At 48.5% G+C, this 17562-nt stretch overlaps 1 protein-coding gene across 2 annotated transcripts in view; it reads left to right on the plus strand.

The window, feature by feature from the left end:
• LOC134948854 (ras-related protein Rab-6B-like) overlaps positions 1 to 17562 on the plus strand; it is a 239872-nt gene that overhangs the window by 99612 nt on the left and 122698 nt on the right. For both annotated transcript variants that reach the window (XM_063937102.1, XM_063937103.1), the window contains exon 3: positions 16846 to 16899. In XM_063937102.1, coding sequence (XP_063793172.1) covers positions 16846 to 16899 — 54 coding nt within the window. The remainder of the gene's footprint in view (positions 1 to 16845; positions 16900 to 17562) is intronic.

Genomic DNA, 17562 nt, shown 5'->3' on the forward strand with positions numbered 1-17562 from the left:
TCCCTCCTCTCATGAAGAAAAAAAGCGGGAATCTCCAGACAAGAAGCTGCAGCTTCCCAAAAAGAATTTTCAGGGAGTATCCTTTCCCTACTAGGGCCAGGATACGATGGGAATCTTCCCCTAGGGTGGACAAAGCTTTGTCACGTTTACCCAAAAGGTAGCGCTGACTTAACAGCTATCCTCAGGGATCCTGCAGATAGCTTACAGTAAAAGTACTTTGAAGTCCATTTACACACATTCTGGTACACTACTCAGACCGGCGATGGTGTCGGCATGGGTTTATAGCGCTGTAGCAGCGTGGACAGATACCTTATCAGCGGAGATTGAAACTCTAGATAAGGATACCATGGTATTTACCCTAGTATATGAATATATATATATATATATATATATATATATATATATATATATATATATATATATATATGATGCTGTCTTATATGTATATAAAACATGCCCAAAGAGGCATTAGTCTACTGGGTTCTAGAGTCAACGCTATGTCGATTTTTGCTAGAAGTGTCCTGTGGAACATGCAATGGACAGGTAATGCCGACTAAAAGAGGCATATGGAAGGTTTACCTTACAAGGCTGAGGAATTGTGTGGAGAAGGGCTCTCGGACCTGGTCTCCACACCTATAGCTGGTAAATCTGATCTTTTGCCTTATATTTCCTCACAGCCTAAGCAAGCACGACATTATCAAATGCAGTCCTTTCGGTCGCAGAATAACAAGAAAGTACGATGAGCGCGCTTTCTTACCAGAGGTAAGGGTACAGGGCACAGCTAGTTCTCAGGAACAGAAGTCCTCCCCGGCATCTACTACATCCAACGCATGACGCCGGAGCTCCGCTAAGGGAGTCCGCCCCAGTGGGAGCATGTCTTCGTCTCTTCAGCCACATCTGAGTTCACTCACAGGTGGTTCCCGGGGGCAATAAAAAATTGTTTCTCAGGGTTACAAGCTGGAATTCGAAAGGTGCCTCCTCGCCGGTTTTTCCTTATCGGACCTACCGGCTTCTCCCCCAGGAAGGGAGATAATATTAATTACAATTCACACATTGTATCTCCAACAGGTGGTGCTCAAGGTTCCCCTCCTGCAACAAGGAAGGCGATATGACTCCACCTTGGCTGTAGTCCCGAAACCGTACGGTTCGGTCAGACCTATTTTTAAAATTAAAATCTCTGAACCTATACGGGAAAAGGTTCAAATTTAAAGTGGAATCGCCCAGAGCGATCGTCGCCAGCCTGGAAGGGGGGGATTTGATGGTGTATCTAAACATAAAGGCTGCATACCTTCATGTTCCCATTTATCCACCCCATCAGGCGTACCTGACCATTGCGGTACAGGATTGTCATTACCAATTTCAGGGTAATTGGCGGAAATAATGGTGCTCCTACACGAGCAAGGAGTCACACTTGTCCCATACTTGGACGATCTCCTGATAAGGGCGAGATCAAAAGAGCAGTTGTTGAACAGCGTGTCACTTTCGCTGAAGGTGTCACAGCAACACGGCTGGATTCTCAATTTCCCGAGGTCACAGTTGGTTCCTATAACTCGTCTGCCCTTCTTGGGTATGATTCTGGATACAGACCAGAAATGGGTTTACCTTCAGATAGAGAAGGCCCAGGAACTCATGACTCTAGTCAGGGACCTATTGAAACCAAGACAGGTGTCAGTGCATCACTGCACTCGAGTCCTGGGAAAAACATTCCCTTCAGCAGGTACCATGCGAGGACTTTCCAATGGGACCTACTGGACAAGTGGTCCGGATCACATCTACAGATTCATCAGTTGATCAGCCTATCCCCCAGGGCCAGGGTATCTCTCCTGTGGTGGCTGCAGAGTGCTCACCTTCTAGAGGGCCGCAGATTCGGCATTCAGGACTAGATCCTGGTGACCACGGACGCGAGCCTCCGAGGCTTGGGAGCAGTCACACAGAGAAGAAATTTCCAAGGTATTTGGTCGTCAAGAGACTTGTCTTCACATCAACATATTGGAACTAAGGGCCATATACAATGCCCTACGTCAAGCGGAGACCTTTCTTCGCGACCAACCGGTTCTGACCCAGTCAGACAACGTCACCGCAGTAGCTCATGTAAACCGCCAAGGCGGCACAAGGAGCAGAGTGGCGATGGCGAAAGCCACCAGAATTCTTCGTGGGGCGGAGAATCATGTAAGAGCACTGTCAACAGTGTTCATTCCGGAAGTGAACAACTGGGAAGCAGACTTCCTCACCAGACATACGTCCTGGAGAGTGGAGACTTCATCAGGAAGTCTTCGCACAGATTGCAGTTCGGTGGGGACTGCCACAGATAGACAGGATGGCGTCCCGCCTCAACAAAAAGCTGCAGAGTTATTGCGCCAAGTCAAGAGACCCTCAGGCAGTAGCGGTAGACGCCCTAGTGACACCGTGGGTGTTCCAGTCAGTCTATGCATCTCCTCCTCTTCCTCTCATACCCAAGGGTTGAGAATAATAAGAAAAGGGAGGAGTGAGAACAATCCTCATTGTTCCAGATTGGCCACGAAGGATCTGGTATCCGGATCTGCAGGAAATGCTTACAGAAAATCCGTGGCCTCTTCCTCTAAGGCAGGACCTGTTGCAACAGGGCCCATGTCTGTTCCAAGACTTACCGCGGCTGCGTTTGACGGTATGGCGGTTGAACGCCGGATCCTAGCGGAAAAAGGCATTCCGGATGAAGTTATTCCTACGCTGATCAAGGCTAGGAAGGACGTGACATCTTAACATTATCACCGTATATGGCGAAAATATGTTTCTTGGTGTGAGGCCAGGAATGCTCCTACGGAAGAATTCCATCTGGGCCGTTTCCTTCACTTCCTACAAACTGGAGTGAATTTGGGCCTAAAACTTAGGCTCCATTAAGGTTCAGATTTCGGCCCTATCCATTTTCTTTCAAAAAGAGTTGGCTTCTCTACCAGAAGTTCAGACGTTTGTAAAAGGAGTGCTGCCTCCTTTTGTGCCTCCGGTGGCACCTTGGGATCTTAACGTGGTGTTAAGTTTCCTAAAGTCACACTGGTTTGAACCACTTAAAACGGCGGAGTTAAAATATCTCACGAGGAAGGTGGTCATGTTATTAGCCTTGGCTTCGGCTAGACGCGTGTCAGAATTAGCGGCTTTGTCACATAAAAACCCCTATCTGGTTTTCTATATGGATAGAGCAGAATTGCGGACCCGTTCGCAATTTCTGCCGAAAGTGGTATCATCTTTTCATATGAACCAACCTATTGTGGTGCCTGTGGCTACACGTGACTTGGAGGATTCCGAGTTACTTGATGTGGTCAGGGCTTTGAAGATTTACGTGGCCAGAACGGCTAGAGTCAGGAAAACTGAAGCGCTGTTTGTCCTGTATGCATCCAACAAGATTGGTGCCCCTGCTTTAAAGCAAGCTATTGCTCGCTGGATTTGTAACACGATTCAGCAAGCGCATTCTACGGCTGGATTGCGGTTACCAAAATCGGTCAAGGCCCATTCCACTAGGAAGGTGGGCTCTTCTTGGGCGGCTGCCCGGGGGGGTCTCAGCACTACAGCTGTGTCGAGCTGCTACTTGGTCGGGTTCAAACACTTTTGCTAAATTCTATAGGTTTGATACCCTGGCTGAGGAGGACCTCATGTTTGCTCAATCGGTGCTGCAGAGTCATCCGCACTCTCCCGCCCGTTTGGGAGCTTTGGTATAATCCCCATGGTCCTTACGGAGTCCCCAGCATCCTCTAGGACGTTAGAGAAAATAAGATTTTACTTACCGGTAAATCTATTTCTCATAGTCCGTAGAGGATGCTGGGCGCCCGTCCCAAGTGCGGACTTCTTCTGCAATACTTGTATATAGTTATTGCTTCAATAAGGGTTACGTTCTAGTTGCATCGGTCTTGCACTGATGATATGTTGTTTTCATACTGTTAACTGGGTAGTTATCACAAGTTATACGGTGTGGCTGGTATGAATCTTGCCCTTGGATTAACAAAATCCTTTCCTTGTACTGTCCATCTCCTCTGGGCACAGTTTCTCTAACTGAGGTCTGGAGGAGGGGCATAGAGGGAGGAGCCAGTGCACACCAGGAACTAAATTCTTTCTTAAAGTGCCCATGTCTCCTGCGGAGCCCGTCCTTACGGAGTCCCCAGCATCCTCTACGGACTACGAGAAATAGATTTACCGGTAAGTAAAATCTTATTTTTCACAAAGATATACTGTTTTATGTATTTTTCTCTGTGATTTAGGCACCAAGGGGTATATGCAATTCCGGGCGAATTGCGGCAAGTTTTCGCCCGTTTTTAAATTCGACACAATTCGACCGTCGAATTCCAGCCGGCGGGTGCCGGAATTCGACATATTCAATAAAAAACGGATTCGACAGTCCCGCTGTCGAAAAACGGACCAATTGACGGATTTTGAATAGACTTTTCAGATGGTCCAAAAAACGTTAAAAAAAACGGAAAAAAAACTGCGTGGGGTCCTCCCTCCTAAGCATAACCAGCCTCGGGCTCTTTGAGACGGTCCTGGTTGCAAAAATAAGGGGGGGAAAATGACAGGGGATCCCCCGTATTTTAACAACCAGCATCGGGTTCCACTAGCTGGACAGATAATGCCACAGCCTGGGGACACTTTTATACCGCTCCCTGCGGCCGTGGCATTAAATACCCAACTAGTCACCCCTGGCTGGGGTACCCTGGAGGAGTGGGGACCCCTTCAATCAAGGGGTCGTCCCCCCAGCCACCCAAGGGTCAGGGGTGAAGCCCGAGGCTGTCTTCCCCCTCCCCATCCAAGGGCTGCGGCTGGGGGGCTGATAGCCATGTGTAAAAATTAAAGAATATTGTTTTTTGCAGAACTACTACAAGTCCCAGCAAGCCTCCCCCGCAAGCTGGTACTTGGAGAACCACAAGTACCAGCATGCGGGGGGGAAACGGGCCCGCTGGTACCTGTAGTTCTACTGCAATAAAAAATACCCAAATAAAAGCATGACACGCACACCGTGAAAATACAACTTTATTTCACAAATGCCGACACATACATACTTACCTATGTTGACACGCCGACTGCCACGTCTCCAATGTCGATGAATCCGGGGTACCTGAAAATAAACTTATACTCCCCTAAATCCAGTGTCCTGTGATATTTGTAATCCACGTACTTGGCAAAACAAAAAAACGCATACCCGCTCCACACGGACTGAAAGGGGTCCCATGTTTACACATAGGACCCCTTTCCCCGAATGCAGAGACCCCCGTGACTCCTGTCACAGAAGGTCCCTTCAGGCAATCAGGGAGCGCCACGTCGTGGCACTCTCCTGATTGGCTGTATGCGCGTCTGAGCTGTCAGACAGCGCATCGCACAGCCCCCTCCATTATCTTCAATGGTGGGAACTTTGCGGTCAGCGGTGAGGTCACCCGCGGTCAGCAGCTGACTGCGGGTAACCCCACCGCTGACAGCAAAGTTCCCACCATTGAAACTAATGGAGGTGCTGTGCGATGCGCTGTCTGCCAGCTCAGACGCGCATAGGGAATCAGGAGAGTGGCAGGACGTCCCCCGGCTCTGGCGTTATCTGTCCAGCTAGTGGAGCCCAGTGCTGGTACAAAAAATACGGGGGACCCCTACTCTTTTTGTCCCCCGTAGAGCCCGATGCTGGTTGTTAAAATACGGGGGATCCCCTGTAATTTCCCCCCCCGTATTTTTGCAACCAGGACCGGCTCAAAGAGCCCGAGGCTGGTTATGCTTAGGAGGGGGGACCCCACGCAATTTTTTTGTGGTTTTTTAACCCATCCCATAAAATAAAAAATAAAAAAAAATATATAAATAATACTTGTGCCTCCTAAATAGACAAACCAAGTACCTAATCCCTTCTAATATAAATAAATATGCTATTAGCAATAAAAAAAACACAAAAATAAACATGTTTGTAAAAAATTTGATTACATTCCGCCAGCAAAGTGAGGCGGATTGAAAATGACGAATTTACTGTCAAAAAGCACTGTTGTCGAATTTACATTCTTCAATTGAATATACTTTTGTCGAAAAGCCGCATTTGTACCATTGCAGAAATGTCGAATTTGTCAAATGTCGAATTTCAAAAGTCGAATTTTAAAAGTCCGTTTTTTTTGACGAAAAGTACTGTATTGCATTGTCGAATTTTTTTGGGGGGGCGAAAAAGTCCAGTTTTTCGCCATTTTTGGGAATTTGACCGCAATTGCATATACCCCCATATTATCTCTCGTTTATCTCTGCTAGTGCTGACTACACTGCGCAGGGGTTTGGGCTATAGAGGTATCATGCTGCTGACAAATTGTACTGTGTTACCTGATACTGCAAGTTATATCATGTCTGCTTCTGAGGGTATCGGTTCTGAGTCTGAACACACTGCCGGTGTTGCTGAAGCCGCAGATACCTATAAGGACAATATAGCAGCTTTGGGCTCTGGTTCTGGGGGCTCCTTGCCCCCCCAGTGGGACGGTGGCAAATAATGACCCGCTGTGAGCCGCTTTTTCCATGCTTCTGCATACGCTAGTTCATAAACTAACACCCCTTGTGGGACCCCCAATGCCGGTACAACCGTTTGTGGTCCCTGCAGCTAACCCGCCGTGGGCGGACGATTTATCTGCTCAAATAAAGAAGTTGAACCAGTCCCTGACTACTAAAAAGTCTGACCGTCACTTGACTCCGATACGGCTGATGGGGAGGGTGGTTCACATGTGGATGTTCCTGATCTCTTGGAGGCTATTAAGTTAATTTTACAGATTATGGATGATCCCGAGCCATCCATTCCTCCTAAGAAACCAGATAGGTTCAAGCGTCAGAAGGTGAATAAACAAGTTTTACCTTACTCTGACCACCTAATTGATATACGTCAGGAACCCTGGGAAAACCCAGGTACGAAGTTTGTGCCTCAAAAGAAGATGCTGGCTCGCTATCTCCTCGCGCCGGAGCTGTCTAAGAATTGGGAAACGCCTCCTCCAGTGGACTCACATGTGGCTAGGATGGTGGTTTCCTCAGCTCTACCGGTCACCACCGTCATGTCTCTAAAAGAGCCTACGGATAAACGTGTGGAGGGTTGTCTGAAAGCGATTTACACCCTCACGGGTGCTGCAGGCCCACTATTGCAGCTACTTGGGCTTTGATCTTTGAAAAAGTCACGGGTCACGTGACGAAACGCGTCAGGACTCCTCCCCTTTTTCTCACTGAACACCTGCATATTCCTGGACACGGCTATTCTGCCTGAAATTCACCGGCAATAGCAGTAAGCAGCCAGCATTTCACACGGAACCAAGCCGTGAGCTCTGTGCGGTAACTGTGACCAGCTCTTAACATCCTCCATCCCGCTGACTACCGGCGGACGGTGCACGTCCAGGTAGTCTAGGAAGAGACTCCAAATACAGCCGGATCTCCGTGGCAGTTTCCATCAAACAGCCTCACACCTGCCTTCTCTACCAATCTTTACAGCACTTATTGGGTGAAGCACCCGCAGGTAAATTGAGCTCGAATCAGTGGTGTTCCGTTTATCCAGACACGCTACGTACCCTCCTGCTCTACACTTCACTGGGCAAGTTTTGGACTCACCCGGGGACGCTCGGGTTCACCAGCCCACATGGAGAGGTAATCTCTTTTACACACAACCGACATATGCCGTTTATCCGCATTGAAGTTGCTCATTCAAACGTGCAGTAACTGTGTCTTATTTAGGAATCACATTCAGCAGCTGTGGCAACAGTGTTTCTCAAGGATTGTAACACATTGTTACATCTGAACTTTCAATCAGCCAGTTCAGTGAAGTTCCATGGATATAGCAATCATTGCAATAGCTTATATAATTCATGTGTTTTTAAATTTATGTATGCGGTAAATCAGTAAGCTACGATCAATATTACCTATGAATTGTTTCTATTAAGTGGTATTTTTATTAGATCTTTGTGAATATTAAATATATATTTTTTACAAATTCATCTGACTCTTTGGTTGTTATAGAACCTGGGAAATTATGGTGTTCGGATGTCATGAGCGCCTCTATTAATTTCTCTCTCTGGTTATGTTGGTAGGAGTATCGCACAACTCCTTATAGCGGCGAACGTGCGCCTTACACCATTAGTTCCAGGTTCGTTTTATTAAGATTGATCAATTAATAATTGTCAAACACAGGCGCAGCAAAAGATTTCTTCTCTTTTTTTCTACTTGGGCTGCAGAGGCCATTGAAGCATGGGCCTTGGAGTTAGATGCTGAAATCTCCTCTGACCATGCTAGACAATGCTTGTCTTATATTGTCACAGCTTCTCGTTATATTAAAGAGGCGGCTTCTGATGCCGGTATCCTGGCAGCCAAGGTCTCTACTACTTCAGTCCTGGCTCGCCGGATATTGTGGCTGAGATCCTGGTCTGTGGATCTGGACTCTAGAAAAACCCTGGAGGTAATCCCTTTTAAGGGAGATATTCTGTTTGGGGAGGATTTAAATAAGATTGTGGCTGACTTGGCTACTGCCAAAACTGCCTGTCTGCCAAGTACTGCTCCTTCTGTGTCGAAGGCTAAAGGTACTTCCTTTCGCCCCTTTCGTCCTTCAGGTAAAGCAAAAGGTCAGGCGTACAACAAGCAGGCCCGCACTTCCAAAGCTGGTAAGCCTTAGCCCAAAAGAGCCTGGGCGGCCCGTCAGCCAGCTTCCAAGACAGATAAGCCTGCCGCATGATGGGGCGGGCCTCCCTCTGGGGATCCCAGGGTGGGGGGCCGGCTTCTAGGGTATACCCAGGAATGGTTGAAGACCACTTCAGATGCCTGGGTACGGGAAGTCGTCAATCGAGGTTACACCATAGCCTTCAAAAACTGACCCCTCATCGATTTTGCCAGACAGATGTCCCGTTGGACAAGACAAAGGCAAACACTCTACATTCGGTGGTACAGACCCACCTGGATACAGGAGTCGTAGTACAGGTGCCTCTTGCGCAGAGGGGCCGGGGGTACTATTCTCCGCTGTTTCTAGTCCCGATACCGAATGGGTCCTCCCGGCCCATTCTCAACCTCAAGGCATTGAACAGGTTTGTGACGGTTTCCAAGTTCCGGATGTAAACCCTTCGCTCTATAGTTCTGGCCTTGGAACCTGGGGACTTCATGGTCTCCCTGGATATACAGGATGCTTACCTGCATATTCCTATAGCAGTATCTCATCAGCAATACCTGAGATTTGCGATTGGTAACTGCCATTACCAGCTTCGGGTGTTACCTTTTGGTTTAACAACGGCTCCGCGAGTCTTTACAAAAGTCATGGCGGTGATGATAGTGGTACTCCGCCGTCAAGAGGTCAGGATACTGCCGTATTTGGACGACTTGTTAATCCTGGCAAATTCCCCAGAACTTCTCCTGCGTCATCTAGATGTGACGGTCCGGTTTCTGCAAGCCCACGGGTGGCTCATCAACTGGAAGAAGTCATCCCTGATCCCTGCTCAGAGCATGGTGCATCTGGGAGCACTATTGGACACTCACAACCAGCGGTTGTTCCTGTCTCAGGAGAAAGTCCTGAAACTTCAGGACAGGATTCGTTGCTTCCTATCTCGTCCGCAAGTGTCGATACATTCGGCGATGCAGGTGCTGGGCCTCATGGTGTCGGCATTCGACATGGTGGAGTACGCTCAATTTCATTCTCGCCCTCTCCAGTGGCTGATTCTAGCCAAATGGGACGGCCTGCCTCACCGGATCAGGTCTCAAATGATCTCATTGACTCCGGAGGTCCATCTGTCGCTGCTCTGGTGGCTCCGGGACCAACAACTGTGCAGGGGCCGTCAGTTCTTGATATCCGACTGGGTCCTGTTGACGACAGATGCCAATCTAAGAGGTTGGGGCGCGGTGCTGGAGCAACACTCCCTTCAGGGGCGGTGGACCAAGGAGGAGTCCCTCCTCTCGATCAATATTCTGGAGTTGCGGGCGGTCTTCAATGCCTTGAACCTAGCCCAGCATTTAATTCAGAACCGTCCTGTTCAAGTACAGTCGGACAACGCCACCACAGTGGCTTACATAAATCATCAAGGCGGCACTCGAAGCTGCCTAGCAATGATGGAAGTCTCATGGATTCTACAGTGGGCAGAACGCCATCTACCTGCTATATCTGCAAAATTCATTCTGGGAGTCCTGAATTGGGAAGCGGACTTTCTCAGTCGTCAGGACGTGCATGCCGGCAAGTGGGGCCTCCATCCAGAAGTTTCAATTCCTAGTGGAAAGGTGGGGCCTTCCAGACATAGATCTGATGGCGTCTCGACACAATCACAAGGTTCCGGCCTTCGGAGCAAGGACAAGGGATCCTTAAGCAGCATTCGTGGATGCGCTGGCGGTACCGTGGAGGTTTCGGCTGCCGTACGTGTTCCCTTCGGTGTCACACCTGCCCAGGGTAATTTAGAAGTTCAAGCAAGAAAAGGAATTCTGCTTCTCATAGCTCCAGCGTGGCCCAGACAGCACTGGTTCTCAGACCTGCTAGGCCTATCGTCAGAGCGTCCATTTCTACTGCCACAACGCCCAGACCTCCTCGTTCAGGGCCCCTGTGTCTACCAGGATCTAGCCCGGCTGTCTTTGACGGTGTGGCTCTTGAAGCTTCCGTCTTAAGGGCTTAAGGGTTTTCTGAGGCGGTCATTCAAACTATGTTGCTGGCCCGGAAACCGGCTACGGCTCGGATTTACTATAAGGTCTGGCATTTTTACTTTGTTTGGTGCGCATCTAACGATTATGACGCTTCCAAGTTTAGTATAGCCCAGTTGTTGCTTTTCTTCAGCAGGGCCTGGACTTAGGCCTGCGTCTGGCCTCCCTCAAGGTTCAAATATCTGCCTTGTCGGTATGGTTTCAGAGAAAAATTGTGACCTTACTCAGGTCGTGTTGCGTATCCAATCTCCCTATGTCCCGCCTGTGGCTCCTTGGGACTTGTCGGTGGTTTTGGAGGCGTTACAAGAGTCTCCGTTTGAACCTCTTGGTTCAGCTGACCTTAAGTGGCTTTCCCTTAAGGTGGTGTTTCTGCTGGCTATTGCTTCAGCTAGAAGAGTGTCGGATTTGGGTGCCTTGTCCTGTAGTTCCCCATATCTGATATTTCACCGTGACCGGGCGGTTCTTAGGACTCATCCCGGCTATCTACCTAAGGTGGTTTCTTCGTTCCACCTTAATCAGGAGATTGTAGTTCCGGTCTCTGGATGTGGTACGGGCTCTCCGTATCTATGTGAAGAGAACTGCTCCTATTAGGAAATCGGATTCTCTTTCAGTTGTATTTGGGTTTCACAAACGTGGCTGGCCTGCTCACAAGCAAACTCTGGCCTGATGGATTAGAATGGTGATTGCAGAAAACAAGTTTTATGGTAAGAACTTACCTTTGTTAAAACTCTTTCTGCGAGGTACACTGGGCTCCACAAGGCGCCCTCCCTGACGCACTTAAGTTCTTTGGGTTGGTATGGCATTAGCCGCAGACACATCTCCTGTCGCGAGAATGCGGTGTTGTGGCTACTAACCATTGTCGTCTCTTTTCCTGCTACTGCATTGGACTGGTTAACTAAAAACTGAGATCCTGGGCAGGGAGGCGGGTTGATATAGGAGGCGGCGCTATGCATTCTGGGTACAGTCAAAGCTTTGAGCCTGTTGGTGCCTCGGATCAAGATCCTACTCTACACCCCATTGTCCATTCCTTGTGGAGCCCAGTGTACCTCGCAGAAAGAGTTTTAACCAAGGTATGTTCTTACCATAAAACTCGTTTTTAACCTTTCCTGTGTGTGTGCGTGCGCTTCACATTTACAATGTCAGGCAAGGAGTGTTTCATGCACGGCAGAGTGTCTTTCTTCCTCAGGAGGATCACTACAGTGTACTCAGGATAGTACACATTCTTAGGCTAGTAGATCCAAACCGGTATGGTTGGATTCCCTTAAAGGGATGATCTCAAATATTTAGAATAAATTATCCCATAATGAAAGAGAGGCGCAATTCTTAAGGCAGTCTGTGTATGACCTGATGAATAGAGGAGATTCAGTTCCCATACTGGCGTCTCAGACCCCTACCATTTGTCCTCAAAAGTGTACACTGGCCCAGATCCTGCAGGTTGACACGGAAGATGACGTATCAGACGCAGAGGAGGGTGAGGTGGACTCATTGGGGAGGAGGGGGGGGGGGGGGGTGATGCTGCTATGTCACAAGGAATACAGGCCGTGATAGAAGCTATTAGAGACGTCCAGCACATTCCCGATAAGGTGACAGGGGAGGATGAGGAATCTTATTTTAATGTAAAAAAAGAAATCCTCTGCTACTTTTCCTGCATAAAAAGAGTTGAATTCCCTATTTGTAGAGACTTGGGTTAATCCTGATAAGAAATTTCAGATCCCTAAAAGGTTACTCACATCCTTCCCTTTTCCTCAGGATGATAGGAAGAAATCGGAAAATCCATCGATTGTTGATGTATCAGTATCTAGGTTATCACGTAAAATAATCTTACCTGTCCCTGAGGCAGCCTCATTAAGGGACACAGCTGACCGAAAGATTGAGACCACTCTCAAATCTGTATATACAGCTGCTTGGGTGGCCCAAAGACCCACTATTGCTTGTGCATGGATCACTCGGGCCATTGCAAAATGCTCATGTAACCTAATTGAGGGATTAGATTCCTTATCCGGGGGGGTGTGGTTTTGCTTCGACAACATATACAGGACTCTACAAATTTTATGGTGGAGGCCATAAAAGAAATAGGCTTGCTCAATGCACGCCCCGCTGCCATGGCAGTGTCAGCACGCAGGGGTTTATGGCTACGCCAATGGACTGCGGATTCCAGGAAAGACGTGGAAAGCCTACCATTCACAGGTGAGGCCCTATTTGGAGATGAACTGGATACGTGGATATCCAAGGCTACGGCGGGTAACTCTACATATCTTCCTTCCGCAGCCCCCCCCCCCCCTCCCCCCCAGTTAGGAAGACCTACTTGGCTCCAATTTTGCAGTCCTTTCAGACAGTCAAATTTAAAAATAATACCAGGGATTCTTCTACAGCCTCCAGAGGCAATAGAGGTAAACACAGAAAACCAGCAACTGCAGGTTCACAGGAACAGAACTCGGGTTCTGTTTCCTCAAAGCCTTCAGCATGACGGTGGACCACACTGCCTGGAAGACAGACAGATGGGAGCCCGATTAAGAGATTTCAGTCCCATATGGGCGACATCATGCCAGGATCCCTGGGTCAAAGATCTTATCACCCAGGGGTACAGGGTGGAGTTTCAGAAACTCCCACCCCACAGATTCTTCAAATCAGGCTTACCAGCTTCTCAGGAAGCAAGTATGACTTTACAGGAAGCAATTCAAAAACTGGTACAGACTCAGGTCATTGTTCCAGTACCACCTCATCTGCGCAACAAAGGCTATTATTCCAACCTGTGTTTGGTACCGAAACCGGACGGTTCGGTAAGACCCATTTTAAACCTCAAGTCACTGAACCCGTACTTACGGGTGTTCAAATTCAAGATGCAGTCTCTGGATCTCAGGTCTGGAGGAGGGGGAATTCCTGGTGTCTTTGGATATCAAGGGTGAGTACCTTCATGTTCCAATCTGACCGCCTCATCAGGCTTATCTAAGGTTTGCATTACAGGATTGTTACTACCAGTTCCAGGCCCTGCCATTTGGCCTCTCTATGGCACCAGGGGTGTCCACCAAGGTAATGGCAGAGATGATGTTTCTCCTCCGCAAACAGGGAGTGAACATAATTCCGTACCTGGACGATCTGCTGATAAAGGCACCATCCAGGGAGAGGTTGTTGGACAACATTGCCCTCTCAACTCGTCTACTCCAGGATCACGGGTGGATTCTGAACCTACCAAAATCTCACCTGGAACTAACACGTAGGCTGCCGTTCCTGGGGATGATACTAGTTGCGGAGGCACAGAAGTTATTCCTTCCATTGGAAAAATTGGTTTGGCTTTGGTAATTCAGTCAATGGGGCGGGATGTTCTGAAACCAACCTGGATATTGGTGCATCTATGCATTCGCCTTCTGGGGAAGATGGTAGCCGCTTATGAGGCACAGCAGTACGGAGGGTTTCACGCAAGGCCCTTCCAGCTTGATCTGTTGGACAAATGGTCCGGATCGCATCTCCACATGCACCAGAAGATACATCTGTCGCCAAGAGCCAGGATTTCTCTTATGTGGTAGATTCAGACTTCTCACCTGACAGAGGGCCGAAGGTTCGGGATTCAAAATTGGTAACCACAGACGCAAAATTGCTAACCACAGACACAAGCCTCAGAGGTTGGGGAGCAGTCACCCAAGGGGAACAGTTCCAAGGAAAATGGTCAAGTCAGGAAACCATTCTCCCAATCAACATTCTGGAACTAAGGGACATATACAACGCCCTTCTACAGGCATCACATCTTCTTCAAGATCAAGCCATTCAGGTTCAGTTGCACAATGCGACGGCAGTAACGTACATAAACCGGCAGGGCGGAATGAAGAGCAGAGCAGCAATGTCAGAGGTAACAAGAATTCTCCTCTGGGCAGAAAGACACGCTGTGGCGTTGTCGGCAATCTTCATTCCCGGGAGTAGACAACTGGGAAGCAGACTTCCTCAGCAGACATGACTTCCACGCAGGAGAGTGGGGCCTTCACCCAGAGGTGTTCGGGTGCTTGACATGTCGGTGGGGGGTTCCTCAAACCGACCTGATGGCCTCTCATCTCGATAAGAAGCTAAGCGGTATCTTTCCAGGTCGAGAGACCCACAGGCTGTGACGGTGGACGCTCTAGTGACTCCATGGGTTTACCAGATGGTGTACGTGTTTCCACCACTTCCATTGATCCCAAGAATTCTCAAAAGAATAAAAAGAAAAGATTCAAGCAATAATCATTGCTCCGGACTGGCCAAGAAAGGCCTGGTGCGCGAAACTACTGGAGATGCTCTTAGAGGACCCATGGCCTCTACCTCTTCACGACGATCTTCTGCAACAAGGGCCATTCGTCTATCAAGACTTACCATGGCTACGTTTGACGGCATGGAAGTTTAGCGTCAAATTTTAGCCCGGAAAGGGATCCCAGACAGGGTTATTCCAACTTTGATCCAAGCCAGAAAGGGGGTAACGTCTAAACATTACCACCGTATTTGGGAAAAAATACATCTCTTGGTGTGAAAACAGGGAATTTCCTGCGGTGGAATTTCAACTGGGACGTTTTCTCCTTTTTCTGCAGTCGGGTGGACGTGGGCCTACGTTTGGTCTCCATAAAAGTCCAGATTTCGGCCTTGTCCATTTTGTTCCAGAAACAATTGGCTTCCCTCCCGGAGGTTCAGAGGTTCTGCACATCCAACCGCCCTTTGTGCTTCCCATGGCACCTTGGCATCTCAACGTGGTGTTGCAGTTTCTACAGTCAGAATGGTTTGAGCCTTTGCAGGAGGTTGACGTGAGGTTTCTTACGTGGAAAACCGTCACACTGTTTGCCTTAGCTACAGCAAGGCGTGTGTCGGAACTGGGGGCGTTGTCTCACAAAAGCCCCTATTTGATTTTTCCTGAAGATAGAGCTGAACTCGGAACTAGTCAGCAATTTCTTCCTAAGGTGCGGTCTGCGTTTCATATCAACCAACCTATTGTGGTTCCGGTGGTTACCGACACCTCTGCTACTTCAAGGTCCTTGGATGTTGTGAGGGCTTTGAAGATCTATGTGAAGCGGACAGCTCGTCACAGAAAATCTGACTCGCTGTTTCTTCTCTAATTCCAATAAAATTGGGTGTCCTGCTTCAAAGCAGTCTATTGCCCGCTGGATCAGGCTTACTATCCAGCATGTTTATTCTACAGCAGGTTTGCCGGTTCCAAAATCTGTACAGGCCCACTCTACTAGATCGATGGGTTCTTCCTGGGCGGCTGTCCGGGGTGTCTCAGCTTTACAGCTCTGCCAAGCAGCTACTTGGTCAGGTACGAACACGTTTGCTAAGTTCTACAAGTTTGATACTTCGGCCTTTGAGGACTTTCAATTTGGTCAATCAGTTCTGCAGGAACCTCAGCACACTCCCACATGGTTTGGGAGCTTTGGTACATTCCCGTGGTACTAAGTGGACCCCAGTATCCTCTATGACGTAAGAGAAAATAGGATTTTAATTACCTACCAGTAAATCCTTTTCTCATAGTCCGTAGAGGTGCCCACCCAGTGCTTCGTGTTTTCCTGCACTGTTTCTTAAGTACTGTTGTTGGTTCAACTGTTGCTGTTCCTCATCAAGTTAGGTTAGCATGGCTTTCCTCTTGTTTTGTGTGTGCTGGTACGAATCTCACCACTGTCGTTTAAATCCTTCTCTCAAGGTATGTCCGTCTCCTCGGGCACAGTTTCCTAGACTGAGTCTGGTAGGAGGGGCATAGAGGGAGGAGCCAGCTCACACTATCAAATTCTTAGTGTCCAAGGCTCCTAGTGGACCCGTCTATACCCATGGTACTAAATGGACACCAGTATCCTCTACGGGCTACGAGAAAAGGATTTACCGGTAGGTAATTAAAATCCTATTTTCCCTATAGATTGTAATCTTGCGAGCAGGGCCTTCCTACCTCTGACTGTTTGTTATTAGCCAGTTTTGTTATATCATTGTTATTTCCAATTGTAAAGCGCAACGGAATTTGCTGCGCTATATAAGAAACTGTAAATAAATAATCTGCCCATAGCATTCTAGAACTGACAAGACCATTTAGCCAGATTTTGTTATAGGTTACTTAGTACTAAATGGGTAATTTTCTAAAAATGGCTGTAGCTATATATGTATCAGCGGTTCCTACAAAACAGTAAAATGTAGCACATTTCACATAGAAATAATGGCTAGTGACCAAGGGGAATTTAGTATTGGCTATCCAATTGGCTATGTGTGCCTGTTTAATGTGTCATACTATCTGCTTCTTTGCAGGCTACAATTGGCATAGACTTCCTCTCCAAGACTATGTACCTGGAAGATCGCACGGTGTGTGAAGGCAGCTTGTGTTATTATTTATTGCAAATACGTTTATTGTTGATGGTTATACGCCCAGTTTGCCTGCACACAAGACTGTGTAAACACTGGGCACACATGTACACTGATTTGCTCTGCACCTACACGGACTATGGGGGTCATTCCGAGTTGATCGTAGCTGTGCTAAATTCATGTTCCCTGACATGCGGGGGGACGCCCTGCACAGGGCTTGCCCGCCCCGCATGTCAGTGCCGCCCCCACCCCTGCAGAAGTGCAAAGGCATCGCACAGCGGCGATGCCTTTGCACTTCAGGAGTAGCTCCCGGCCAGCTACTCCTCGCTCCCCGGCCCGCACCGGCTGCGTATGACGTCATGCAGCCGCTGCGGCCCGCCTCCCGTTCGGTCCGGCCACGCCTGCGAAACTGCAGCCAAAAGCCGCCGTTTCGCCCCCTCTTGCCCATCGATCGCCTCTGCCTGTCAATCAGGCAGAGGCGATCGCTGTCCTGCTACGCCCTTCAGCCATCCGGCATGTGCAGGCGCCCTACGGCGCATGCGCAGCAGGGACCCGTTCACTCTGCTGTGTTAAAATGCAGCAAGCGAACGGGTCGGAATGACCCCCCATGTGCTCAGGGAAATAGTGTATAAATATAGAGTTTTATGTTTATTAAAATATCTG

The sequence above is a fragment of the Pseudophryne corroboree genome, chromosome 8 (assembly GCF_028390025.1).
Source record: "Pseudophryne corroboree isolate aPseCor3 chromosome 8, aPseCor3.hap2, whole genome shotgun sequence".
NCBI classification, from domain to species: domain Eukaryota; kingdom Metazoa; phylum Chordata; class Amphibia; order Anura; family Myobatrachidae; genus Pseudophryne; species Pseudophryne corroboree.